This window comes from Phacochoerus africanus, chromosome 4, assembly GCF_016906955.1.
Source record: "Phacochoerus africanus isolate WHEZ1 chromosome 4, ROS_Pafr_v1, whole genome shotgun sequence".
NCBI classification, from domain to species: Eukaryota; Metazoa; Chordata; class Mammalia; order Artiodactyla; family Suidae; genus Phacochoerus; species Phacochoerus africanus.
Window position 1 is genome coordinate 76,996,012 of NC_062547.1, and position 27,837 is coordinate 77,023,848.

The 27,837-nt window shown below is 54.0% G+C and overlaps 1 protein-coding gene across 16 annotated transcripts in view; it reads left to right on the forward strand.

Annotated features, from left to right (window-relative positions):
- Positions 1 to 2,199: 2,199 nt before the first annotated feature.
- The window catches only part of TCF3 (transcription factor 3), a 39,673-nt gene continuing 14,035 nt past the window's right edge, over positions 2,200 to 27,837 (forward strand). For 13 of the 16 annotated variants that reach the window (XM_047777670.1, XM_047777673.1, XM_047777671.1 and 10 more), the window contains exons 1-5: positions 2,200 to 2,466; positions 4,397 to 4,534; positions 8,365 to 8,437; positions 25,517 to 25,590; positions 25,682 to 25,760. In XM_047777670.1, the coding sequence (XP_047633626.1) occupies positions 4,463 to 4,534; positions 8,365 to 8,437; positions 25,517 to 25,590; positions 25,682 to 25,760 (298 nt within the window). In that variant the 5' untranslated portion in view covers positions 2,200 to 2,466; positions 4,397 to 4,462. The remainder of the gene's footprint in view (positions 2,467 to 4,396; positions 4,535 to 8,364; positions 8,438 to 25,516; positions 25,591 to 25,681; positions 25,761 to 27,837) is intronic. The other 3 variants (XM_047777672.1, XM_047777685.1, XM_047777687.1) reach the window with 1 other exon arrangement.

Genomic DNA, 27,837 nt, shown 5'->3' on the forward strand with positions numbered 1-27,837 from the left:
ACAATGGGTTTAATCACTCAGGCGTGAGGACCTGAGAGCCAAACATGTGGATGGAAAGAACACGTTTGGGACAAAAGGGGGGTTCCTCTGATGGCTCATCTTGGCCCAAGGGGTAGGGGCTGGACAGGTCACAGTCACCACTATGCTCTAATGCCCGGCACCAAGCCTGGCACACAGTCGGTGCTCAATGATTGCATGGCCCATGAACAGATCATTTCTCCCCTTCAGTGGATGTGTTAATTCCAGAAACACTGGCCCCAGCTCTATATGGGTTATACTCCTAGCATTGGAGGGGGAAGGGGTGCTGACCTACCCTGAGTGAGGCTGGGGACCCTGAGGGACCTCTGCTTCAGCCTGGTCCCCAAGAAACCTCCAGGCTAGGGGAAAGCCAGAGCAGGCCACTGACCTGCGAGGTCAGGGTTGGTCCACAGGGAAAGGTAGGGGCCGAGGGGGCCTCCCACCAGATGCCCACATCTGCCAGTGGGGAAGAGGCCACAGGATAAGAACACACATCCCTCACTTCATCCTTCCATTTTCCTTATGGGGAAACTGAGGCCCAGACAGTGGGAAGTACTTGCCCAAAGTCCCAGTGGTATAGGGAGGGGTGCCAGATTTGAACCCAGACCCCAAGAACCTCACTCCCTTCCCCAGACCTGTCGCACGTGGGAGCACTCTGGCCCTGGAGGCGTCAGGGTGAGGGTCAGCCCAGTTTGGGCGTGGCAGGAGGGGGCTTTATTAGGCTCCTCCTGAGCTCCCCAATTGCCCCTGGGGCCTTCTCTACTTCCATTCCCCCCAGAATCCCCACTTTCCTTCCTTCCTTTCAGTCCTGTTCCCTGGATTGAGGGCAGCACTGAACTGAACTGAGCCATGGCTCAAGGCTCCAGAAGGGATGGAAGAGCCTTTGCTCCCAGGTAGGAATGAGCCAGGCAGATTCTAGAAGAGCAAGGAGGAGGCTGCTGTGTCAGGAGCCCATCCCTGGCCTGGAGGGGAGTGTAGCTTTCTCTCTGCGGACACAGGGGGCCATGACAGAGTGTGTTATTTTCATTTATAATAATTATTTCCAGGAGTTCCCGTTGTGGCGCAGCGGAAACGAATCCGAGGTTGCGGGTTCGATCCCTGGCCTTGCTCAGTGGATTAAGGATCTGGCGTTGCGGTGAGCTGTGGTGTAGGTCGCAGACTCAGCTTGGATCCTGCATTACTGTGGCTGTGGCGCAGGCCAGCGGCTACAGCTCTGATTAGACCCCTAGCCTGGGAACCTCCATATGCCATGGGAGCGGCCCTAGAAAAGGCAGAAAGAAAAAAAAAATTATTTCCATCCTGTAGAGTCTGTGGTTTTCAAAAGCTGAAGAGCCTCTGAACGTGGAAGGGAACTGGGAATCTAAGTGACTCTCACAGACCAGTGAGAGTCAGAAGGTCTTAAGTCCTTGTCCAAACTCAGGCCCAGATCCCATTTTATCGACGAATAAACTGAGTCTCAGGCAGACAAAGGCAACCAGCAAGTCAGAGGCACAGAGTGGGTTCCACGGGGGGAATTTCTGACCCTGAAACAGAGCTGCATCAGTGACCCCACGGGAAAATAGGTCTGATTTATTCCTTCCAAGTCTGGAATGCCCGCTCGCAAGACCCAGCACCAGGGGCCAGACCTAGGAACTCAGACACGATCAAGCCCAAAAGGCCGTGCGGCCGGCCATGCACACCTGAGAATAAAACTCCAAGCCCCACCTCCCCCATCGCTTCTCGCGGCCTCTCGCTCGGAGAGTCCCGCCTCCTTCTTTACCCGGACGCGCAGAGGGGAGGGCGGGGCGGGGCGGGGCGGAGCCTGGTTACGAACGGCCGGCATCCCCGCCAATCAGGCTTTCGCACCTTCCAATTGGCCTCGTCCGCTCGGCCTTCTCTTTCCATCGCTCGGTCCTTCCCGCTTGCGTCACGGCTATGCGCCCAATCCACGTGCGCCTCCGCTCTGGAAGATAGTCCCTGCCCCCACCTCATGCCGTTGGCCCACGATTCTTCGGATCGCCCGCTCCAAGCGCTGGGCTCCGCGGGCCCGCTGCCGCGTTCGGCGGGAGCGTGGGGCGGACGTGTGGCGGTGGGCGGCGTGCAAACCGCGGCGGAGGGATCCGCGGGCGAACGCGGGGCGGAGCTGATGAGGGGCGGGGCCTGTGGGGGGCGGGGCGCGGGCTGGGGGCGGAACATGTCTCCCGCCGCAGGAAGATGAGGCAGCGGCGGCGGCCGCGGGCGTAGCGGGCCGGACCGAGCCCAGCGACACGGCCGGCGGGCACCGCGGCCTCCGTTCGCGTCGCCTCCGCCAGTGCCCGGACCGCGGACGGTCCGCAGAGCGGATACGCGGGGAGCCGGGCTACGCGCCACCGCCCACGCGCGCCCCTCGGGGCCGCGACGCCCCTTTGTCCGGGGGGGCCGTTCATGTCGCCGCCCCCCGCGCGCTGCGGGCCGGGCCGCGCCGAGCAGGTGAGCGCGCCGGGACCCTCCGCCGCTCGGTGCCTGGCGGGCTGGGCCGCTCTGGGGCGCGGAGACTCCGAGCGGTTGCTGGCCGGGTTGGGGGCGGCGCGGCCGGAGTCATTGTTCTCCAACTTTGCGCGCCGGAGGGGGCAGACGACGTGGAGGGCGCGCTCGGGCCCGCGCGCCCCCGCCAGTCGGCACTTGAGGAAAGTTTGCGGAGCCGGGCGGGGGCGCGGGGGGCGCCGCTGGGCTGCCCAACTTCGCGGCGGGGTAGCGGCGCGGGGCCCGCGGGCGCCCCCTCCCCCGGGGGCCCGGCGGGCGCCGGAGTTTGGAGGGGAGCGAAAGAGGGAGTCCTTTTGTCTGCGGAGAAGGTGCGCCGCGCCACTGCAGGCGGGGGCCGAGATCCTGGCCGGGGGCCGCATCTGCTCCGCGGTACGCGGGCACGGGCGGCGGCTGCTTCGGGGCGAGCAGCGCAGTGGCGGTGGCAGCGCCCCGAGCTTCAAAGGGCTCCCGGGCCGCGCCGCCCGCACCGGCTGCTGGGGGGGGGTAGAGTGGGGGTTGGTTTCCCGGGCCTCCTCCCACCCCTCCCCCCAGAGCGAGAAGTTCCTTGCCCCTGTTTCTCCCAAAGTGGTTTCGTACATCTTTTGAGTTCGCTTCGAGTCCCCAAAAGTCCTTGTGACACCCCAGAAATGTCTCGGATCTCCTTGAAAAGCCTGTTTCAGTCTCCCCCACCCTAGGTCTGCCTTAAAATCGGTTTCAGCTACCCCACAAAAAAGTGCGGTTTCGTACTCCTCAAAAAAGTCAGTTTCACACGCCCTCCAAAGAAGAAAAAGCTTCGCGGAGGAGGGGGTGCTCTGGGGCATCCGTTTCACACCCGTCTCCAGTTGGCAAACAAAGCGGGGGTTTCTCCTTTTCTGATGTCGGGTCTTCCTCAACCTCGGAACCCCCTCTAACCCCTCGGTTTCTGCTTGCCGCTCCCGCCCCCTTCTGGGGCCCCGGGGAGAGAAGCTGGAGGGACTTCGCTGTCTGACTGTGGGACGGAGACCCTCATCGGGGTGTGGGACGGGGCTTGGCAGGTGGATCCCCCCACCCCGTTCTAGAAAGGACCCCTGGGGACCCTGCGGGGGAAACTCTGGTATTAGGACAACTTCCCCCCCCCCCTTCCAGGGCCGGGAGGCAAGGAATGTTTTTAAAGTTGCTTAAAAATAATTCCCGGATACATGGTGACAATAAAACAACCTAGGGTGGTTTTTCTTCTTTCAGAGTTCAGTTGTTTTTTGTGGGAGGAGGAGGCGAAGTGTGGAGGGAAACTGTGAGGGTAGGTCCTTGTGTTGGGCGGACCCCTCCTTTAGCCCTGGAGCGGGAAGGGGGATTTGCCTGCCGTCCTACTTGTGGATTTAATTCCCTTTGAATTTGGGGGTGCCTGGGTCTTCAACGTGCTCTGACAGCTGCCGGGTGGGGGGGAGTCACCAAATTTCCCTTGGGGCGGGGCTGGGGTCGCCCCTCCCCCTTCCCAGGGGCGGGGCCAGTGGGAAGCCTGGGGGTGGTTGGAAATGAGAGAAGTGGCGGGGGAGAGGGGCGGGTTCTGCCCGAGCTGGGAAGGGACCACAACGCCCCGCATCCAGTTTAAAATTTGCAACTTGATTCCCTGGTGGTCGCTGAGGGAGTTTCGGGAATCTGAACTCTGCGCGCTCCCCCACCCATTGTTCAAATTCCCCGAGGGCTCTGGGGAGGGGTCTCAAGGGGCCCAAATCCCCGAATCCTGGCTGACTTGCCCCCACCCCCAGGGTCTGGAAGGGACTCGGCGTGGGAAGACCCAGAGCCTCAGAGCAGCTAGAGGGGCTCTTAGCTCCTCCACTCCCATTGGTCCGCCTCAGCCTTCGGCACTCATACCTCTTCTCTCCTCCTGCCCCTGCACCCGCCGTGGGTCACCACACAGGGCTGTCTCTAGGCCTGAGGAGCCCCTCCTGGCCGTTGGCCACAGGGCTCCCGTTGCTGCTGGAGAATGAACCAGCCGCAGAGGATGGCGCCCGTGGGCACGGACAAGGAGCTCAGTGACCTCCTGGACTTCAGCATGGTGAGTGGTCCCACCCTCCCTTCCCCCCCTTTATGCACGGCACCCTACAGGCTCCCCAGGGAAAAAGCATCTGCCAAAAACACCCCCAGCATTTGGACCTCAAACTTGTTTGGGTGAAAGGGCCCCAGGTGGGGCTGGGGAAGTTGGGGTGCATGCCAAAGGATGGACTGGCACCCCTCATGGCAGGGAGCAGTGTCCAGAGGAACCTGTCACACAGCTCTTTGCCCAGCACAGATTGAGTCCAACATGCCCTTTTACAGAGGGAGAAACAGGTCCAGAGTGAGGGAGGGGTCTGCCCAGGGCCTCCAGCTCCTCCTTGGTGGGGTTTGTCCCTGAGGTCTTAGCTTGGTCCTGGGCACACAGTGACCCTGGTTTTTGACCTATACAGTGGTGTGATCAGAGTTATTCACTCCCTTGTGGATGCGAAGAACAGGGGTGCCCAGCGCCTCAGTGACCCACATGAAGGGACCTTCTGTTAGTGGGGAGAGGACACAGATAGCAGTGGATCTGTAATTCTTCAGTCATTTAGTCACGTGGGAGCCAGAATGGTGGGTCACCAGCAGTTCAGATGCAGGTGATGGGAGGAGACCTCGAGAGCATTGCATGGGAATCTGTGGGCAGTGCTGGCTCTGCGGGGGTTGAGGGGGTTGTCCTTACACTTCCTGGGCAGTATGCTCCATTCAACATAGCCCCTTCCCCCAACCAGGCTGATGGAGGTTCAGAGAGGGTGCCAGCTTCCAGAGGTCACACAGCTCAGACAGGCCCAGGGAGAGTGGGAGTGGTGCATGCCTTGGTTTGCCTGCCTGTATGGTGGACCACCTGTCATAGGTGCCATCTCCTCGCACATCTGGGAATTGTGTGTAGGCTTCCTGAATCCTGCCCCCACCCTTCCCCCAGCGAGCACCATTTTGGTTTGAAACAGGTTGGGGAGGATGCTTTCGGTCTGAATTTAATCCTCTGCCAGTACGAGGCCCAGGCCACTGAGTTCTATCGAAAACAAAAGTCCCCAAACTGAAACGACATCAGCCACTCTGCGGAAAAACATAGCCCACGGGACAGCGGCCGCGGCTCCGGAAGGGCCATGCCGGTATTTTTAAGCCCCATTTTATTTTTGCCTCCCCAGCTGAGTAACCAGGGGTGCTGCTCAGTTGTTTTTTTTGTTAAACTGACAAGTCACAGACTATTGGGCTGGAACAGACTGGCTTGGGGGTCTGAGGGGGGGGTGCAGGTTCAGACCAAGAGACCTGGCCCCTTGGCCCCTGCCACCCAGCAGCCCCCACCACTTGTCCACCTCCCGTTATGTCTGGAGGGTCCATACTCTCCCCCCCGCCCCCAGCTCAGAACCAGCAATCCATTTCACAGATGAGGAAACCAAGGCTGCACGGATGGGGTGCCTGTTGGCTCTCCTCCCAGAAAGCCCAGAACTGGATTTTTGTTCTCCCTCTTCGTGATTGTAAGGACAGAGGCCTAGGCGAGCCTCAGGCCCAGAGGCAGCCCCTGTCACAGCTCCCATCCCTTCCTCTAACCCTGCCTGGTTATTTCTTCCTATCTGCCCCAGAGAAACTGAATTCGCTTGTTTTTTAAAACAACTTGTTTTTAACCAAAACAGAAGAATTTAATGGGACGCTTCCTTGGGGCAGGTTTGTATAAAGTAAACAAAACAAGTGCCCATTAAGTTCCAGAAAAAAGACTGCACCATGCTGTAAAAATTCCACCTCTACCCAGGCCCTGAGCTTCCCTTGTTAGAATGGTGGTTCTGGAGACCTGTGGGCCTGAGTGGTCCCCTAACCCTGGCCTTGAAGGATGAGGGGTAGGCAGGGCACCGTGGGCAGGTGGGCAGGCACGTGCCTAGAGGCCTCTGTGGGCCCAGGGACCCTGTGTGCCTTTGGGTTTCACAACAGCCCATGTGGTCCGAGCTCTGAGACCATTTCACTGATGGGAGCGCTGAGGCTCCGAGGGGTGTGGGGACCCGTCTGGGCTGATCACAAGGCCTGAGGCACCCATAAGACATGGCCCAGTGCCCCTGTGGCAAGTGCCACGTCAGCAGCCTCTGCCCCCCCCCACCACCCAGAGTGAAACAGAAATGGAATTGAGTCCCCACTTCCCAAGGAAGGGCGGGGGACTTGGCTGCTACTCCCCAGGCCTACCCACGTCAAGGCACACCTCTGTGTCCCCAGCAGGAAAGGGTCCTGGGTTGGGTGCCCCCAGAGGGGAAGCCAGCCTGAGAGGCCCCACGTGCAGCCCAGTCCACCCCTGCATGGCTCTGCTCTCGCCCAGCCAGCTCAGCCTGTGGCCCCGTTTCCCCTTCTGTGGGATGGGGTGTCGGGGCAGGATTCCTATTGCCTGGTCACTGCCAGAGCTCATGATGTTGCCGGAGAATCACACCCACGCGCCCACACCTCCACCTCTGGGGCAGCCATGGAGCAAAGGTTTGGGGGCTTTGGTTGCTCTCAGCCCAGATTCTGGCCGCTTTGAATCACTTGGACCCCTACAAGGACCTCTAAAACTCAACCCCCTGGGGCAGGGATGGGATGGACAGGTTTTGTTTTCTCTGTGGCACATGGGTTTGTTGATGTTGGGTTTTCCCAGTTAATACTGCTAAGCCGTTTAATCTTTAGGGACTTAACACCAACACTGTGGATTTGGGTGAGGGAACAGGAGGGGTGGTGACTCTCCCACCTTGGTGCCTGCCCAGGAGATCCATCCTTGCCGCTTCTCTGAGCCTCGGTTTCCCCTTCCGATGGCAGCATCTGAGCACAGAGCCCAGCATGCAGGGCGCCTGCTCCCCGTCCCCATCCTGCCACTTGGGGGTCAGGGGCACACACTGGACTTGGCAGGAAGGTCAGTGTCTTTGGTTGAGACACAAGTGTTTCAGGCAACCTTTACATCCATCTGTGAGTGTGAATGGTCTTGTTTTCTCTCTTCTTTCTAGGGCCACACCCTTGGCATATGGAGGTTCCCAGGCTAGGGGTAAGATTGGAGCCGTAGGCACTGGCCTACGCCAGAGCCATAGCAATGCGGGATGCGAGCTGCATCTGCAACCTACACCACAGCTCATGGCAACGCCAGATCCTTAACCCACTGAGCGAGGCCAGAGATCAAACCGGCATCCTCAGGGATGCTAGTCAGACTCGTTTCCAGTGAACCATGATGGGATTTTTTTTTTTTGGCTGCACCCGCAGCATATGAAAGTTCCCAGGTCAGGGGTTGAACCCAAGCCACAGCAGTGACAATGCTTGATCCCTAACCCACTGAGCCACCGGGGAACTTGCATGATCTCATTTTTTTTTTTTTTTGGTCTTTTTGCTATTTCTCAGGCTGCTCCTGCGGCACATGGAGATTCCCAGGCTAGGGGTCCAATTGGAGATGTAGCCACTGGCCTACGCCAGAGCCACAGCAACGCGAGATCCGAGCCGTGTCTGCAATCTACACCACAGCTCATGGCAATGCCGGATCATTAACCCACTGAGTAAGGGCAGGGACCGAACCCGCAACCTCATGGTTCCTAGTCGGATTCGTTAACCACTGCGCCACGACGGGAACTCCTCATTTTTTTTTTTTGCTGAAATTTAAAGGAGACTTTGTATCACTTAAAAGAGTAGATATGTTGTATCAAGCACCTAAATAGGTTATTTTACCACCACTCCACCCCCCAGAAAGACAGGGGTAGAAGTTTTCGAAATACCCAGGGTTACTGTTGGTGCCCCAGGCTGTTCTCCTGAGGGCCCCCAGGAGCTGGTTCTCTCTAGAGAGCCTTTCTCCCCTTGGGCCAGTGGTGCCCTGTGCCCGGGCTGTGCCCCTTACTCACCTCCCCTTCTCCCTCCCTGCAGATGTTCCCCCTGCCGGTGGCCAATGGGAAGAGCCGGTCTGCCTCCCTGGCTGGTGCCCAGTTTGGAAGCTCAGGTAGGACCCCGCTGCCTTGGGGCATCACGTTTTCGTGAGCAGATGACCATGTGTGGTGGGTGGTTTGGGACAGGGTGCAGCCCCAAGCCAATGGTGGGGTGGGGCTGGCGGCTGGTTGCGCCTGAGGGAGGTGTGTGGTGAAGGGCCTGAAGTTGCACCTGAGGGGAGCGCAGAACGAGCTGCTGTCACACTCACATGACCTGCTTTGGAGCCAGAGGAAGGTGACTGGTGGTCAGCCCAGCATCAGTGTCTGTCCTGCACCCGGAGCCTGGGCCCCTGGCTGGGGTGTGGGGCGTCTGCGTCACTCACATGGTGCCGGGCTGAGGTGGGGGCTCCCTGGCCACAATGGGGTTCTGGGTCTCCAGTCCATGGAGGAGGGCGGAGAGGAAACTTAGCCCCAGAGGGGCCGTGATGTAGAGCCGCAGCTCTCCACAGCCTGCCCAGGTCCTGGCTTTTTTCAGTCAAGTATGTATTAGGCACTTACTGTGTAGATCCAGCACTGGGGTGATCAGCTGGCCTGGCTTGTTGGGGAGCCAGGGGGTTCCTGGGGTCTGGGACTTGGAGCATTCAAACTGGGAACACCCCAGGCGAACCTGGACGAATGGGTCACTCTACCTGGCACTGAGCGTGGAGGACACAGCACAGGAAGGACAGGCCTTGGAGCACACAGCAAGTGTCAGGCAGCAGATCGGGGGGCTGCTACACAGGGCGGTAGGGGCCATCCGTCTCCAAGGAGATGTCTTGAGTCTAGAGTAGTGGGTGCCAAGGCCCTGGGGCCTGACCAGGGCTGGCATGTTGGAAAAATGTTGAGGAGGTCGTATGGCTGGAGCAGAGTTGGGGGCTGAGAGCTGGGAGGGGATGGGCAGAAGGATTCGCGCTTTACCCAGAGGAGATGGGAACCCTAAGGGCTGTGGGCAGAGAGAGGAGCTGTGTGCATATTGGGGAGTCCACTCTGGCTGCCAGGAGGATTTGGGGACCCCCTTGGGAAGGCTGGCTTTGCACAGACTTTAGCATCTTTCTGGGGTCTCAGGATGGGGGCTGTGTTCTTCCTCATCTCTGGGGTCAGGGACGGAAGGGACTGTCCTCTGCCCTTTCCATCGGGGTGTGCAGTGGGCTCTGCCTGGAGGAGGAGGGGGTTTCAGGGGTGGTTTGTGCTCACCCCCCCCCAAGGAGGGACATTGTGCTGCTGCCCTCACTGTCCTGGACTGGCCTTCCTCTCGGCCTGAGGAAGTGGCCTCAGGGCTGGCTGGAGTCCACCCTTCAGTGTGGAAATCCCCATGGTCACCCTGCCCCCCCCACCCCCGGAAATAGCCCTCAGGAACTGGGGGTGCTGCTGCTTCCCTGGCTCAGGCGGCGAGGCAGGTCCCAGGGGACTTCCTGGAGGAGGTGGCATAGGCATGCCCTCATCTTTCCCCAGGCCTCTCTCCCTGGGCTGTCTTCCCTCATCTATGGTCTACTTGGAGGCTGTGGCTTCCAAGGGAGGAGCCCTTCCAGGACACCCCATGCTGCATGGCCTAAGTGGAGCCCCTGTAGATTTTCCCTGATTTCTGCAGCCCCAGCCTGCTTTCTGGCCCTGCCCTGACCACTTTGGAGTTGGGGGGGGGCGGTCTGGGGCTGAGGTTTCTTGCCCATAAGAGTTGTGGTATGGCTGCTCCAGCCTGGGAGGTTCCCTATTCTGGACACACAGCTGGGGACCCCTTTTCCCAGTTCAGTTCCGGTGATAATGCCGCCTTCAGAGGGGGCCCGAGACTAGGATCCCTGAGCCCCGAACTTCAGGCAAAAGATGGGCTGTGTCGCCTGACCCAGGTGGCGTGACTGCAGGCCTTGCTTTCATCATGTGTAAAATAGGCGTCTCCCTGTCGGCAGAGGATTCGCTGTGGAAGCGCTTTATGACCTGAGGTCTGGGTCACGTCTCCTTATCTGCCTTGAGCTCACCGTTGTGTGTGTTGGTGTGGGGGGTCCTAGCGCCAGACCTGGGAGCCACCGGAATTGAGACAAGCCCCTTGAGGGGGTCTCCCAGCCCTGAGTGCATGTCCCTGCCTCCTCTCTGGTGGAGCCTGAGACCCCAGGATCAGGTAGGGGTTGGTCCATCAGCAGGATGGGCCTGGAGCAGTGACCTCCTTTGAGCCTCAGTTTCTATCATCAGTAAGGTGGGTCACTCCTCCCCCTGGACAGGCAGTGTCACCTTATGGGGGCACCATTTGTCAAGAGCTTTCAAATGCTAGTGGGTCCCACCAACCACAGTTCTCTTCACTCTCCTTTCATGCCCTTGCCTAGTGTTTACTTAGAACTTCTCTAAGTTGGCTTGCCTCGCATTGATTCCCTCTGCAAGGGCACTTTGTTTTAGAAAAGCAGCAGCCCAGCCAGCTTGAGGCTCAAGGGGTCTCTAAAGGTGAAGGTTGTGGGAATGGGAAGCTGAGCGTGTCAGGTGCGGACAGATGGCCTTTGCTGATCTCTGTTTAAAAACCCTGTCAGGGAGTTCCCGTCATGGCTCATTGGTTAATGAATCCGACTAGGAACCATGAGGTTGCGGGTTCAGTCCCTGGCCTTGCTCAGTGGGTTAAGGATCCGGCGTTGCCGTGAGCTGTGGTGTAGGTCGCAGACATGGCTCAGATCCCTCGTTGCTGTGGCTGTGGTGTAGACGGGTGGCTGCAGTTCCGATTCGACCCCTAACCTGGGAACCTCCATATGCCACACGAGCAGTCCAAGAAATGGCAAAAAGACAAAAAAAAAAAAAACCCTGTCAGGAAGGAGTTGACAACAAACCTGCACAAGACAGGTTTTCTGTCTTTATCAGATGAGAAGACTTTAAAATGGGAATAATTTTCCTCTCCCTTTTGGGAAACCCTGAGGCACAGATCGCTAAATGGCAGCCCTCCCTCTGCCGAAAACCACATGCTTGCTGACACCCTGCTGTTACAGCTCCACGGCTTTCCCAGTTTGTGTGATTTTGAATGTATCACGTGCTTGGGTACGACTCTCACACTAGAAAAGGCAGTGTGCATACTTGGTCTTTGAAGAGGACCCCAGATTAACACAGAGTACGTTCCAGGCTAGAACTGCCAGCCTTGGACATGCAGCATAGCCCCGGCTTTTTCCAGCCTCCTCTCCTTCCGTAGGTGAAAAGGATTATGACGGTTCAGTGGGCATTTACATGTCAGTGATGGGTGAGCATCTTTTAAAAGCAGATGGGCTGGGAGTTCTACCTCTGGCACAGCAGTAGGATCAGTGGTGTCTCTGGAGTACCCAATGCAGATTGGATCCTTGGCCCTGAACAGTGGGTTAAGGATCTGGCGTTGCTGCAGCTGCACCATAGGTCCCAACTGTGGCTTGGATCTCATCCCTGGTCTGGGAACTCCATATGCCAAGGGGCAGCCAAAAAGGAAGGAAAAACAAATTTAAAAAGATGGGCCAGGTGAGGGGTCTTTTTTTTGCCTATACCCACAGCACATTTAAGTTCCCAGGCCGGGGATTGAACCCCAACCACAGCAGTGACCCAAGCTGCTGCAGTGACAACCGCAGATCCTCAACCTGCTGCACCACACGTGAACACCCTCGATGAGTTGTTGTTTTGTTTTGTCTTGTTTTTGTCTTTTGTCTTTTCAGGGCTGTGCCTACGGCATATGGAAGTTCCCAGGCTAGGCAGGGGTCAAATCTGAGCTGTGGCTCCTGGCCTACGCCACATCCACAGCTATGTGGGATCCGAGCTGCATCTGCAACCTATACCACAGCTCACGGCAATGCCGGATCCTTAACCCACTGAGCAAGCCCAGGGATCGAATGCACAATCTCATGGTTCCTGGTCTGATTTGTTTCTGCTGAGCCACGACAGGAACTCCCTAGACAAGTTATTTTTGATGACTTTCCCATGACTGTCTTGAGGGCCACACTTTATTTTGGATTTGATCAACTTTTTATTTGGAAATCATGATATACTCAGGAGAAGTTGCAAAGAAATGTGAGGGGATGTTCTGCGCGGCCCCTCCCTAGGCCTCCCCTAGCCCGCATGGCCTCTAGTCGGGAAGCTGATCTACAGAACTTATTTGAATGTTTTAGTTTATTCTCGAGTTTTACGTGTATGCATTTATGTGCATGTGTAGTTCTCTACAGTTTTATCCCATGTGTAGCACCGTGAGTCACTGCCACATTCGAGTTACAGAATTGTTCCATTACCACGTGACCTCTCAGCTGCTGCCACTCACCACCCATCAGCCCCTAACCCTGGCGACCACGAATTTACCCCCGTCTCTGAAATTCTGTCCTGTCGGGAATGTTATGTACATGGAAACATACAGCCTGTAGCCTTCTGAGATGGGCTTTTTCTGTTGAGCATGGTTCCCTGGAGGACCATCCAAGTTGTTGGCTATATCAACAGTTTGTTCCCTTTTTTTTTTTTTTTTTTGGTCTTTTTAGGGCCAAGCCTGCAGCATATGGAAGTTCCCAGGCTAGGGGTGGAATCAGAGCTATAGCTGCTGGCCTACACCACAGCCACTGCAACTCGGGGTCCGAGCCATGTCTTCAACCTACACCACAGCTCAAGACAATGCCTGATACTTAATACCTGAGCAAGGCCAGGGATCGAATCCACATTCTCATGGATACTAGTCAGGTTTGTTACCGCTGAGCCACAATGGGAACTGCTAACAGTTTGTCCCTTTTTATTGCTGCCCAATGAGCTTTTTAAAAACAGCATAATAATACTTATCAACAATTCATGTCGGAGTTCCTGTTGTAGCCCAGTGGTAACAAACCTGACTAGCATCCATGAGGATGCTGGTTCGATCCCTGGCCCCACTCACTGGGCTAAGGATCTGGCGTTGCCATGAGCTATGGTGGAGGCCACAGACAAGGCTTGGACCCCAAGTTGCTATGGCTGTGGCGTAGGCCAGCAGCTACAGCTCCCAATTCGACCCCTAGCCTGCGAACTTCTGTATCTACAGGTGTGGTCCTAAAAAGCAAATTTAAAAAACAAACAAGCAAAAAATTTATTTCAGTGTTTTGTGAACACTGTTGTTGTGTGCCAGGTACCAAGCCTTCATTCTGAGTCCTCATTTTTCATGGATTGGTGAAGTAGGCAGTTATGATCCCCGTTTTATTACTTATGATGAAGTTGATACTCAGAGAGTTTAGTCTAGTAACCATCCTAACTAATCACCCACTGCTATCTCTCTGTAGTGTCCTGGACACCACCCTATACTGCCCTTACTCATTTGCAAGAGCTTTTTATATAGGAAGGGTGTTAGTCTTCCGCAATCTATATTGCACCTTTTTTTCTAGCTTAATTTATAATCATTGTGATGGAGACTTTTTTTTTTGGCTTTGTTTTGTTTGTTTTTTATGGCCACACCTGAGGCATGTAGAAGTTCCCAGGGCAGGGATCGAGTCTGAGCTGGGTTGCAGCTGTGGCAACATCAGATCCTAGAACCCACTGCACTAGGCTGGGGATTGAACCTGCTTCTCTCCAGCAACCTGAGCTGCTGCAGTCAGATTTCTTTTTTTTTTTTTTTGCTTTTTTAGGGCCGCACCTGGGTATATGGAGGAGGTTCCCAGGCTAGGGGTCGAATTGGAGCTGTAGCTGCCAGCCTACACCACAGCCACAGCAGCTCAGGATCCAAGCTGTGTCTGCAACCTACACCACAGCTCAGGGCAACACCAGATCCTTAACCCACAGATCGAGGCCAGGAATTGAACCCACATCCTTGTGGATACTTAACCCATTGAGCTACAGCAGGAATTCCAATAGGATTAATTTTTTTTTGTTGTGAGGTCTTTTCATTTATGGTGTTCTAGCCTTGGTGCTACTTGTCAAAAAATCTTTGAGAATTAGATGACACAATCTATTTCCAATGCCGCTGTGAGGGTCATAAATGTGCCTCTTCCTCATTCCATCCAGTTGAGGAATATACAGGCAAAGATGCTGGAGGGCAGAAAAGCGTGCCTTTGCAGTCCTTGGCAGAGCAAATAAAGGAAAAATAAGTGGAAGGTAGAAAACCTGAACAGAAAAGTGATCAGGGTTGAGCTTACACAGCAGTTCCTAGCCAAAGGCACACATCCAGCTCACCTGCGGGGCTGCTTAGAACATACACCCCTGAGCCCTGGACCCAGAGACATTGATGAAAAGCTTAGGGGGGCCTGTAAGAGCTTCCCGACATTCTGAGGGGCACCTCCAGGTGGGAAGCATGGCCTTCAAAGGCCATGCCCTATAAATAGGGATCACACCCGTTTTATAAATATTGACCACATACTGGGTATAATAAAAACATGAAAAAAGAGAGAAAGAGACCAAAATATCTTAGACCACGTTCTTTTGAGAAAAATGCGGTAAAACTAGAAATAAATTTTAAAATGTAGAAAGAGGTAAAATGACTAACCTTATGGCAATAACGAATTTCCTTTTTATCTACCTCTTGGGTTAAAGAGGAAATTAAAACACCCAAGACAGGATAAACAGAAATCAGCAATAATGTAAACACATTGACACTCTGAGGTGCAGCCAGTGCTGTCCTTGGGAAAGAATCATAGCCTTTGGCAGTATTCAGATACAATGAAAAGAAATGGAATAAACATTCAATTTAAGAAGTTCTAAAACAACAGAATAAACTCAGGAAAACCTTTCTTGGTGGTTTGAAATACCTAGAAGCATTTCCTAAATTGCCATTTACCATGAATTTTTGTCTCATCTTTTTACTTTTTGATTACTCTCAGTATTGCTCAGTGTTAGTTATTGTAGCGTTATGGTGTTTTTATAGTCTTACTTCAATTTTTGTTTCTCAGGTCTTTCCCCCCCATGTTTTCAGACATGCTGATTCTTTAGAATAATTATGTCATGTGTCCTCCCACATTTCTCCAAAAAAGAAATCTGTTGGGGTTGTTTTTTTGTTTGTTTTGTCTTTCTAGGGCTACACCTGCAGCTTATGGAGATTCCCAGGCTAGGGGTTGAATTGGACCCATAGCTGTCTGCCACAGCCACGCCAGATCTGAGCCATGTCCACAAACTACACTGCAGCTTGTGCAATGCTGGATCCTTAACTCACTGAGTGAGGCCAGGGATCGAACCCACATCTTCATGGATACTAAGTGGGTTTTTAACCTTCTGAGCCACAAAGGAAACTCTTTTTGGGTTTTTGGGGTTTTTTTTATTTTTTTTTTATTTTTACTTAGTTGCTGTTGTTGTTGTTGTTGCTATTTCTTGGGCCGCTCCCACGGCATATGGAGGTTCCCAGGCTAGGGGTCCAATCGGAGCTGTAGCCACTGGCCTACGGCAGAGCCACAGCAACGCGGGATCCGAGCCGCGTCTGCAACCTACACCACAGCTCGTGGCAACGCCAGATCGTTAACCCACTGAGCAAGGGCAGGGACCGAACCTGCAACCTCATGGTTCCTAGTCGGATTCGTTAACCACTGCGCCACGACGGGAACTCCCTTTTTGGGGTTTTGATGTATAAATTCACAGATAAATTTAGGAAACCATGTGTCTTCATAGTACTGTCTTTTCGCATTGTAAGTGCATGGTGTCTCCTCTCAAGTTTTGACCATTAAATTTTTAAGATAAACTTTGAAAATTGAAGTGTAAAGCACTTAGTCATTGTATGGTTTCTCTTTCTTTCTTCCTCTCTTTCTTTTTTTGTTTAGTCATATACCTTTTTTTTTTTTTGGCCGTGCCTGTAACACGTGGAAGTTCCCAGGCCAGGGACTGAACCTGTACCAGAGCAGCGACCCCAGCCACTGCAGTGACAATGCCAGAAATTTCACACACCGCACCACAAGGGAGCTCCTGGTCACATACTTTTTCAGTGAGCTTTGTTTCTAGGTGTTTTAGGACTTGCTTTGCTCTGGTTTGGGGATCATCATGTTTTCTACCTGGTTGTCCCCTGGTATCTCTTAATTATTTGCACTTTTCCCTTGGCTTCGTTCTCCAGGTAAACCATCCTCAGGCACTTGGTCTCCCCCATCCTGGTGCAGATGCCATGTGCCTTTTTGCATCAACTAGTGTTTCTAGAACCACAGGGGCGTATGCAGCTTGGTTTATTATCAGCAGGACCAGGCCTGATCCTGGCTGTCGATTCAAGATAGATCTCTCTGTCTGCCTGTGTTTATCACATTCAGGGCGTTTCCTTTTGAACCTATATGACCATCCACATGAGTGATTGGCATGTCATGGTGTGTGTTGGGCTTCTGGGAACGGCCCCTGGTTTCCTCCTTCCCCATGTCCTGATGCTGTCCACTAATGATTTTCTTACCCCAGCACTCCTTGAATTTCAGGTTTGGTCCACTCCTATTTAGCTGCCAGACCAGATTTGCCTGTGTCTCTTTGTCATGTGGAGCTAAGGCTTCTTGTGGCTTCCAGTCATGTTTCTGCCCCAGTTTCTCTGGAACAGTCTCCAGTGAGGGGGACATCCATTACCTCGGCACTACAGCTGGCCTGCCACCATGTTTGCATCTGACAATTCTCCAGCTGCCTTATTTCTCCTATGGCACTTGGCCTGTTGAGATTTTGACCACTTCTCTTGTCAGTTCTAGCATTTTGTTAGCAAAAATTCGTCTATTTCAGGCACATTTAAAAAGGGCTCATGTTGAAGTTCCTGCTGTGGTGCATCTGGTTAAGGATCTGGTGTGGTCTCTATGGCAGAATGGGTTCGATCCTCAGCTGGGTTCAGTGGGTTAAGGATCTAGTGTTGCCACAGCTGTAGCGTAGGTCGTAGCTCTGGCCCGGGGAACTCCCATATGCTGTGGAAGTTGCCAAAAAAGAAAGAAAGAAAGTGGCTCTCATTGTATTCTTTTTTGTCTTTTGCCTTTTTTTTTTTTTTTTTTTTTTTTTTTGCTTCTTAGTGCTGTACCTGCAGCATATGGAGGTTTCCAGGCTAGGGGTCAAATCGGAGCTACAGCTGCTGGCCTACACCATAGCCACAGCAACTCAGGAACCAAGTCGAGTCTGCAGCCTACACCACAGCTCAGGGCAACACCAGATTCTTAACCCACTCAGTGAGGCCAGGGAACAAATCTCCATCCTCACAGATAAATTTGGGTTCTTAACCCTTTGAACCACAGCAGTAACTCCCTCACGTTGCATTCTTTTTTTTTTGTCTTTTGTCTTTTTTTTTTTTTTTTTTTGAGCCGCACCCATGGCATATGGAGGTTCCCAGGCTAGGGGTCCAATTGGAGCTACAGCTGCTGGTCTACCCCACAGCCACAGCAGTGCCAGATCCAGGCCGTGCCTATAACCTACACCATAGCTCATGGCAACGCAGGATCCTTAATCCACTGAGCAAGGCCAGGGATCGAACCTGGCAATCTCATGGTTCCTAGTCAGATTGTTTCCACTGCGCCATGACGGGAACTCCACGTTGCATTCTTAAATAAAATACAGCCCTTGTTTTGTTGGGAGGTCGAATCCATGTCTCAGTCCAGAATGGTTGCTCTTTTTTTCTTTCTTTTTTTTCTTTTTTTTTTTTTTTTTTGACTTTTGAATCAGAGACCCGTTTGCCTCTGTTCTCTTGCTTGGTGATCAGTCGATGTTGAGGCTTATCGGGTTCCCTCTGAGACCACTTAGGCCACATCCCGTTGGTTTCAGTAATGCATATTTTTGTTATTTTTTTATGGACACTGGATAATAATTGGTTAAAAATATTTCCCTTTGAGTCTAGTTCTCTTGGAGGTTTCCCCTTTACAGGTTGGGAGTGGTGTGTTTGTTCCTCAGTCATCGAATTTTTGGTCACTGATGAAAAAGTCGTGGCGGCTTGGGCTGTGGCTGTGGCTGGGGAGAAGCATGACATTCCTGCTTGCCTGAAATGTGGGCTGCTGCTGTCATTCTTCCTGAGAGCTCCAGGGGTACTGTGACACAAAACCACAAGGTTTTTGTCTCCTGCCCATCCCGTTTCGATTTGCACTTTGTTCAGTGTCAGGGACCAAGAGTGGTGGGAGCTTCCATGTTTTTTGGTCTCTGTGCAGTTGGGCTCCTGGAACCCAGGGGGTAGGATATTCTCTGTGGATCCCACCCACCATCCAGAAAAACCTCCCTGCTGTTCTACCAAAAGCTTGCCCCATGAATTCAGCCTTTCCTATGAATCTCACAGACCCCCTTTCTCAGTTGCATTACCTGGTATTTCTTTTGCATATGCTTGTCTTCCTGAGTCATTTGTTCCAGAAATGTTTTCCGTAGGTACCGTGTTTCAGATTTCAAGAAATTGAGTCTGGGTCTGTTGTATATTTGCAGCCTCTTTCCCCACACTCTTGTTTTAGCTCTTCCAGTCTGTATACATCCTCCTTGCAGTCGTGTCTGGTGTGTTTCCTCGCATTGGATTTGGATTGTCTGGGCTGGTTTGCAGCTCTACTGATGGTGTTTCTAATGGTTTTAAGCAATGAACTGAAGACTCCCATGTCTGGTTTTTCAGCCCCAGAAGTGAAATCACATCTTCCTGCCTGCAGGAAAGCGATCTTCCCCAACCCTCCTGTTCAGTATAAATATATTGCCACTTTTTTTTTTTAAGTATAGTTGATTTACAATGTTGTGCTGATTTAATTTCTGCTGTATAGCAAAGTGACCCAGTCGTACATATATATACATTCCCTTTCTCATATTATCTTCCATCATGGTCTATCCCAGGAGACTGGACATAGTTCCCTGTGCTGTACAGTAGGACCTCATTGCTTATCCATCCTGTGTGTAATAGTTTGCATCTACTAATCCCAAACTCCCAGTCCATCCCACTCCCTCCCCACTCCCCCTTGGCAACCACAAGTCTGTTCTCTGTGTCTGTGAGTCTGTTTCTGTTTTTTACATAGGTTCATTTGTGTCATGTTTTAGATTCCACATATAAGTGATATCATATGGTATTTGTCTTTCCCTTTTTTTTTTTAAGGGCCGCTCCCACAGCATATGGAGGTCCCAGGCTAGGGGTCAAATCGGAGCTGTAGCCACTGGCCTACACCACAGCTCATGGCAATGCCAGATTCTTAACCCACCGAGCGAGGCCAAGGCTCAAACCTGTGTCATGGATGCTAGTCAGATTCATTTCTGCTGAGCCACAGTGGGAATCCTGTCTTTCCCTTTCTGACTTGACTTAGTATGAGAGTCTTTAGTTGCACCCATGTTCCAGCAAATGGCATTATTTTGTTCTTTTTTATGGCTGAGTAGTATTCCTTTGTGTATGCCACAGCTTCTTTTGTTGTTGTTGTTGTTGTTGTTGCTATTTCTTGGGCCGCTCCCGCGGCATATGGAGGTTCCCAGGCTAGGGGTTGAATCGGAGCTGTAGCCACCGGCCTACGCCAGAGCCACAGCAACGCGGGATCCGAGCCGCGTCTGCAACCTACACCACAGCTCATGGCAACGCCGGATCGTTAACCCACTGAGCAAGGGCAGGGACCGAACCCGCAACCTCATGGTTCCTAGTCGGATTCGTTAACCACTGCGCCACGATGGGAACTCCATGCCACAGCTTCTTTATCTGTTGATGGACATTTCGGTTGCTTCCATGTCTTGGCTGTTGTGAATAGTGCTGCTATGAACACAGGGGTGTATATATCCTTTTGGATGAGTTTTGTCTGGATAGATGCCCAGGAGTGGATTGCAAGATCATATGGTAGTTCTATAGTTAAGTTTTCTCGGGAACCTCCATACTGTTTTCCATAGTGGTTGTACTACATGGCCACTTTTTAAAAACGCTGTTTCTCTCTTTTTGCCAATTGTGTATATTTATTATAGAGTTGTGTATATTTGTATCCAGCTCAGAAACACACAGGGCATTATTGTATTGATTTTGCCTCAGTCTCATCTGTGAGGTGGCCATAGTGGCAGCAATTCAAAGATTCTGTGGGATAAACCACATCACACAAAGTTGCCAGAGCAGCGCGGCTCCTGCATGCTCTGGTTCCTGTTGTTGGGATGGCATCTTAAATTCCACTTAAGTAATCAAGTTTAACTTAATGTGTCAGCCAAACGTGCTCACCCTCTGAGCACCCATCACATCCTCACTCTATGCTGGGCCTCCCCTCCTGGTCTGGAGCGCCTCCTTGGAGGGTGTTTTCCAGTGAGGGGACACTGCCTCTGGCACCTGCCTCTGCCCTGAGCGCAGAGGGCTGGGGATGGAGTTCCTGGGGCCTCGCTTTCCTCGCCCAGCGCCAGCCCTGCAGGTTGTATCATTGCATGTGCTACCGCAGGAGCGGGCACTGTCCCACAGGAGCACGTGCCGCACTCCCAGCTTCCTTAACATTTTTTGCACCAGCTGTGTCTGTGATTCCAAGTTTGAGTGTTTTTCCTGTTCCCTGTGCAAGGCTGGCTCTGGGGTCAGGGCTTGTTTTCAGTCGTTGCGCCTGTGGTCTCGGAATCCCCCCTTTCCCGGAGCCGGGGACATCTCCAGAACCTGCCCTCCTGTTGGATCACCCTCCCCATCTCCCTTGCTGCCTCTGATGCTATTTTCCAAACCTCTTCTGAATTTGCTGTAAAAACTACCTAGTTTTTCCTGCTTTCTGGCTTTCCTCTATCCCTGAAGCCTTATCTTTCTCCTGTTTCAGGGAACCCACAAGCTCTGCAGTTTCCTTGAGGGTGCATGGTGCTGGTTGTCTTAGATATGCTTTGGTTTCCTGGGGTGAATCCTAACCAGAGCTGTGAATGTGGCTGTGTCCGTGTTTGCTTCGCCCGGTATCTGTATCTTGCAGGGAGATCCTGGCTGGGATTCTGAGCTTATGTTTGGCAGTGGGGTGGGGGCGAGGAATCCACTCTTGGATACCACGTGTGTCCTCCTGGAAACTGAAGCAGGAGGGGGTCCTTCTGCTGTTGCCTTGGTCACGAATCTGAAATTCGCAGGAGAGAGGGGGTGGGACAGCTTCTGCAGCTGGGGGACGCCGCTTCTTTGTGAATTATGTCGACGCATCCTCTGCCCATTAGGGAAGCCCCTGGGGTTGTTGTTGCTGGCTCTGGGGTTCAGGAGTGGTTGCTTTGGAGTGAAACCCCCAGTTTGGGGGACTCTGCTCTTGTAAATGCCTCCACCCACTACCTCTTCGGCCTCAGATCCACTTGCATGGGGGCCCCTGCTCTGCTCTCATCCCCAACCTTCAAGGAGCAGAAACAGCAGGGTCTCTGTGCCACTCTAGTGCTTTCCTCCAGCCGCCCAGAATCTGCTTCCTCTGACAGGAGCTCCTTGGAGCTCTGGAGTTTTTTGTTTTTTGTTTTTTTTTTTCAGTTGAAGTATAGTTGATTTACAATGTTTTGTTTATTTCTGCTATATGGCGAAGTGAGTCAAGTATACATATGTATGCATTCTTCTTGATATTCTTTTCCATGATTGTTTATCTCAGGATATTGAATATAGTTCCCTTTGCTAGACAGTAGGACCTTGTTGCCTGGAATTCTCATTTACTTTTAAAACTATACAGGCAGAAAAAAAAAGTGTCCTTGTGAACAGAGAGGAGCAAATGGTAGAAGGGTGCACATTAAGTGATGAGTGGCCTGGGGTTTAGGGCATGTTGTGTCTCTCCCTGAAGCTTCCTTTAAGTCTGAGATGATGCGAGAACTCAAAAGTTGTCCCAAAATCACGAGAAGAGAAGCAAGGCCCCTACTGGCCTGTGGTGGGAGCTCCCAGCCCCCCTTGAGAAAGGGCCTCCCACATTGAAATTGGTGTCCATCTTGCCCCCTTGTGAGACCCCAGATGCTGCTGAACAGGCCACCATCCAGTTTCTTGGGGGGTTAGTTCTAGGGGAAAGGCAGGGGGAGAGCTGACAGGCTGGGGGCTCCAACAGCCACCTAATAAACGGCAAGAAGGAAACACTTTCTTGAGGGTTGAACGGTTGCTCATAGGTGCTGTTAATTCTCATATGTGATCATAGTGCTTGATGGTTATTTTTGTTATGAATATTTTAGTCTTCGTTTCTGGAGGCCACAGTGTCTAGTACAGCAGCCTCTAGCCATGTATGTGGTAAGTAGCCACGTGTGACTGCAGGAGAAGAACACTGTGATGGGTTAGTTTGTTATTGAAGATGAAAAGCAGATGTTTGTGGAGGCTCTTTGGGGGCCAGCCTTGTGTGGGCAATGCTGGGACAGGGGGGACCACAAGGCAACATCCCCACAACAGGGGATGGAGAATCACCAGGTGTGGAGACCTGCTCCTTTGGAGGGTGGGTAGCCCTGAGCTGGGGGAGGAGGATGGCTAGGAGGAGTCTGATCTTTACTCCAAGGCCTTGGGGAGCCATGGGAGAGACTGGAGAGAAGAGAGCCTGGTTTTGCTTCTGAAAGCTCCATCAGTCTGCCCGGGGCCGGAGTGTGGGCTGGGAACCTGGGACATGCTGCTGCAGGGATGAGGCTTGACCCACAGGACAGGGCCAAGCCAGGCTCTTAATCTGAGACCACAGGGGTGGGCAGTGTGGAAAAGGGAGGTTGAGAGGATGGCTCCCAGGATATAGCCTTGGCACCTAGGCAAGGAGGCGCTTACAAAGCTGGGGCTGCAGGACGAAGCCCCCGATGACCACGGTTGTGCATACAGGTCTGTGGTGGGGATGGTGCCTGGCCCCGTGAACACACCTTAACCACACTCCTGAAGTGCATTGGTCTGGCTGCTATCTCTGGGGAACTGACTCCAGGAACCTTCTCCATCCCTGGGTCAGCTGACCTTCCCTGTAAAGGGCCAGATGGTCACGTCTGTGGGCCACACAGCAGAAGCCACTGCATATAGTCCAGGAGTAGGTATGCATGGCTGCGCACCAATAAAACCCCATTTACAGGAGTTTCCATCTTGGTGCAGCATCGGAAATGAATCCGACTAGGAACCATGAGGTTGTGGGTTCTATCTGTGGCCTCACTCAGTGGGTTAAGGATCTGGTGTTACCGTGAGCTGTGATGTAGGTCACAGACGCGACTCGGATCTGGTGTTGCTGTGGCTGTGGTGTAGGCTGGTGGCTACAGCTCCAGTTTGACCCCCTAGCTTGGTAACTGCCATATTTCGCAAGTGTGGCCCTAAAAAAGACAAAAAGACAAAAAAAAATTTTTTTTTACAAGAATCAGCATGCCCTGGACTTGGTTCAAGGGCTGCAGTTTGCAGACCTGACTTGGCGGAACCAGCTGGAACAGAGGCCACTTAGTGAAGCCTACCACCCTTGCATCCAGCCAGGCCGGCAGAGGAGGCCACCTGGCTAGAGCCAGGGCTTGGTGAGTTCAGCTGTGGCACACTCAGTGGCATCCTCGAAGTGGTCCTGGAGGTGGGGCTGTAGACAGCGCCCCAGGGTTCACCAGCTCTGGGCCCCCCCAGCCCTCTGCCCCTTTCTGGGGCAGTGGGCTGGATCTGAGCAGAGAAATCATCTTTCTGGGGGCTACCTTGCCACCACTTCACCTCCAGCATTAAAAAAAAAAAATTTTACACTCTGACAGCACCATCTTATTCTGTGAGTAAGTTTTAGTTAGAACACAAACAAGAGCTGTGTTATGAATATTCATGATTGGGTTATTAAAATGCATAATTAACCAGTGAGGGGGTTAATAACTATATTAATGGGAGTGGTGGGGGAGGGGCAACCCCTATTTTTTGTTGTTTCTAGAAGAGGACAGCCAGGGCTGGGTGAGGATTTTTTTCCAGAAAGGGCAGAGCAGGGCCCCATTGCCTCTGCCTGAAGCTTGTTGGAGGCTCCCTGGGTGTCAGGCTCCAGAAACTCCCCTCACCTCTGCCAGGCCTTGTGGGGCTGGGAGGGCTCAGAGGCAGCCTGGCTCTGGCCTTGGATGGGGCCTCCTGCTCTTGCTCAAGGGTCCTGGCACCTCCAGAACTCCTGGGGATACCCATGAGGGTGGGAAGGCTGTGCCAGAGGATGAGGGATTGACAAGTCCATGGATGTAGAGGGAAGCTGAGGCTCAGGGTGCTGGCACTTTGCTCAGTTACCCCCCTTCACCAGCTGCTCTCTTTCTGAAGCCCAGGTGGGGGATCCAGGACTTTGGGGTGCAGGCACCTCAGATCTGATGGCAAATGCTAGGTGGATTCCCAGAAACCATGAGAGCTTCCTGTCTGACCCCCTACCCGCCAAGGCAGCCCGCAAGGCCCCCATCGTTATCACATTGGAATTCCTGATTAGAATACAAAATCAACTGAGCAATATGAATATTCATCAGACTGGGCTGTTAATATGCACAATTATGCAAATTAGGTAACAATTAAACAGCACTTCTCCAGGAGGGATGATTAACACAGAGGTACCAAAATAGAAGGATGCAATTTGAAGGAAGTTTTTGGTACAGATGAGCAGGGGAAAGTGGGGGGAGGACTGCAGCCAGGGTGCTTAGGGTGTTCACCATGTGGGGTCAGAGGGCAGGTTGGGGGTTGTCTTGTGGCCCCTCCCCTCTGCCTCCTACCCTAGCTTGGGGAGCTTCGCCTCAGAGTCAGATGGGGCTGGCCCCACTCTGCAGAGGGAAAGGAGCACAGGGCGGAGGGTCGAGGACAGCTCCCTGCTCATTCCCCCATGCCCCCTCCCTAGGAAGAGTGCCAGCATGTGCCGCCTGGCGAGTGTTCAGGGAGATAAGGGCCCCACCCTGCCCACCCCTCCATCCTAGGTCCTTGGCCTCCCAAGGTGTGGCCGGGTGGAGCCCCATCTTAGGGACTGGATTCCACCTTGAGGGAGCTGCCAGCCTATGCCTGGCAGGTACTCAGTGGCAGTCACCACAGTTATTTCAACCAAGGGTCAGCCCCGCTGCTCAAACTGGCAGCGGTGGGAAGCGGGAGGCTCCTACTCTCAGAATAGAGCTTGTGCCTGTCTCCTGGCGCCCTGTCCCCTGAGAACCTGACCTGGGCCAGAGGGACTTAGGACCTGGGACTTAGGCAGGCAGAGCAGGTCAGAGTGAAAGCGAGGGCCTATTCGGGGGGCGGGGGGGGGAAGGGGGGGGCCAGGCCCTGGGTAGGTGCCTCAGATTTTGAAGGCAGCATGGCTGGTGGCCTTGTCTTCTGAGCTGTGCACCTAGAGGGTTACTCATCACCAATGTGTCGAGGGTTGCTGCTGTCGGCCAAGGGGGCCCATGGGCACAGCTCATGGGTGGGGAAGGGCCTGGAATGCTCTATGGCTGGAGCTGGTGTGGAGCAGGCAGGCCCTTGACTCTGCCTTCCCGCTCTGCAGGTCTGGAGGACCGGCCCAGTTCAGGCTCGTGGGGCGCCAGTGAGCAGAACAGCTCCTCCTTCGACCCCAGCCGGGTGAGGACCCTGGGTCACCCTCCCTGGGGTGGGGGTGCCTCCCTGAGCTCACTTCCCCGGCAGTACCCTCACCCCACCCGTCTCCCTGCAGAGCTATGGTGAAGGTGCCCAGTTCAGCGAGTCCCACGCCAGCCTCTCTTCGTCCACATTCCTAGGACCCGGGCTCGGAGGTGAGTGTCTGCCTGGCGCCGGCCCTGCCCCCATGGTCCTTGAGCATGGAGCAAAGGTCACAGGTGGACAGAGCCTGGCCCCCCTGGGTCAGTGGTGACCGGCCAGGTCCCTGCTGGGAAGTGGACCCCAGAGTCCTAACAATGCTCTCCTTGGGGCACCGGCATTTTCCCCATGAGAATTGGGACTGAGCCTAGACCTGCAGGTCAGGGACTCACTTACAGAACCTGTGCGTAGCCAGTACTGAGGACTTGCAGCTCCCCAGGCCGAAGGCTCAGCGAGAAGGGACCCAACCGCTGGGACCCTCAGGCCTGTACAGGTCTTTGTTCCAGGCCCCCTCCCTGTTCTGAGAGCCCGTCAGGGTGACTGTAAAGCTGGCATCTCTAGGGGGTCAGGTGGGGTAGGGGGGCCTTGCTGTTCTGAGTCAGCTCCTGCCCCAGCCCTGTGCTGTGCAGCCTAGCAATCCTGAGACACAAGGTCCTTCCACATGACAGCCAGGTGGGCTTGCCTCCCAGGTAAAGGTGTATCATGGGGTTGGTGGCTGCTGGGGGATGGGGGAACTGCAGGTTTCTGGGCCTCACCAACCAGTGGGGCAGCTGAGGCTGGAGGGTTTTGGGGTCCAGCCCTTGTGGGGGCACAGAGTAGAAGCTGGATGGCAAGTGAGGCCCGAGAGCAGTCCCAGGAGGCAGGCAGGGAGGGTAGCCACCAGCATGCCATTTGTCCAGTAGGAGCCTGTGCCCATCCCCAGATCTGGAGGTGAGGCCCGGCCCATGTGGCCTGGGGTGGCCTCTGCACCCTTCTGCTCTTCCTTCCTCTGGTCTCTTCCTGGCCTGAGCAGTTCCGACTGCTGGGCCTGGTCAGCAGGGCCCAGGGCCCAGCTGTGTCCCGTGCCCACTACATGCCCCTGTGGCCAAGTTGCTCAGAGAGGGCAGTGTGGAGCCAGGGCCCAGCGAGCCAGCTGGGAGGTGGGCGCAGCCTCCACTTCCTTGGGCCTTGGTTATAAATCAGGGCTGGTGCTGGACACGGGGGGATAGCAGTGGACGGCAGCAGGTGGCAATCGCCAGGGCTCCAGGGGCAGGGTCATTCTGTTCCCTGCAGCCCCCAACCTGGTCTGGCTCCTCCACGAGACCAGGTGGCTCTGCCTGGGCCCAGTGCACGGATTAGATGCCTACTGTATACCCGCAGGGTTTCTGGGCCCCGCAAGGTCTCCTCCTCTGCAGGCCCCTCATCCTTCCTTTCAGTGCCTACCGTGCAAGACTGACCCACAACAGCCCCATCCTGCAGGGAGACCCACATTCCCAGGTGGAGCCCAGAGCCCTGGCTGGGCTGGCCCACTTGGCTTCCCACGCCCACCTGGGAAGAGGGAGGTTCACCACTGGCCCAGGGAGCGGATGCCTCCGGCCTCTTTGGTGCACGTGTTGGTAGGAGCTGGCCCTTCTCTCTGCCCCCTGAACAGCATTTGTTCCAAGGATCTACTTAAAATTGTTGTCCTTTTAAAATAAAGGGGAGAGGAGTTCCTGCTGGGGCACAGTGGGATCAGTGGCATCTCTGTGGCAAGTTAAGGATGGGCATTGCCACAGCTGCAGTGTAGGTCACATCTGCGGCTGGGATCTGAACCCTGGCCTAGGAATTCCATATGCCACGATGGCCAAAAAAATAAATAAAGGGGAGATTTCTCCCCCACCCCCCAACCCAGTTTAAGAGTAAACCAATCAGTCAGTCGAGTGTTCTGATTCCTTGTTCACAGCAAAACTGGTTAAGGTCCACCCTGTCAAAATTGTTGCTCAGCTAAAGCCAGAAACAGACTTAAGTAGCTCAGGTACTGATTGATCCAAGGATCTGCTTTAGGTGAGCCTGCATTCAGGTGTTTATGGAGCTGTCACACCAGCAGCTCTCTTGGGCGAGCCATCCCCATGGCCTCGGTCTGGCCCACCCACACTGAGCAAGGCCCCCTTCTTACTGAGTCTCTAGAATCAGCGTCCCCAGGGACATCACATGTTTGTTCTTGTGCTAACCGTGGCTGCGAGGTTGGCCCAGGGCCTAGGCGCTGAACCTTGCAGATGCCAGGGTCCCCGACTT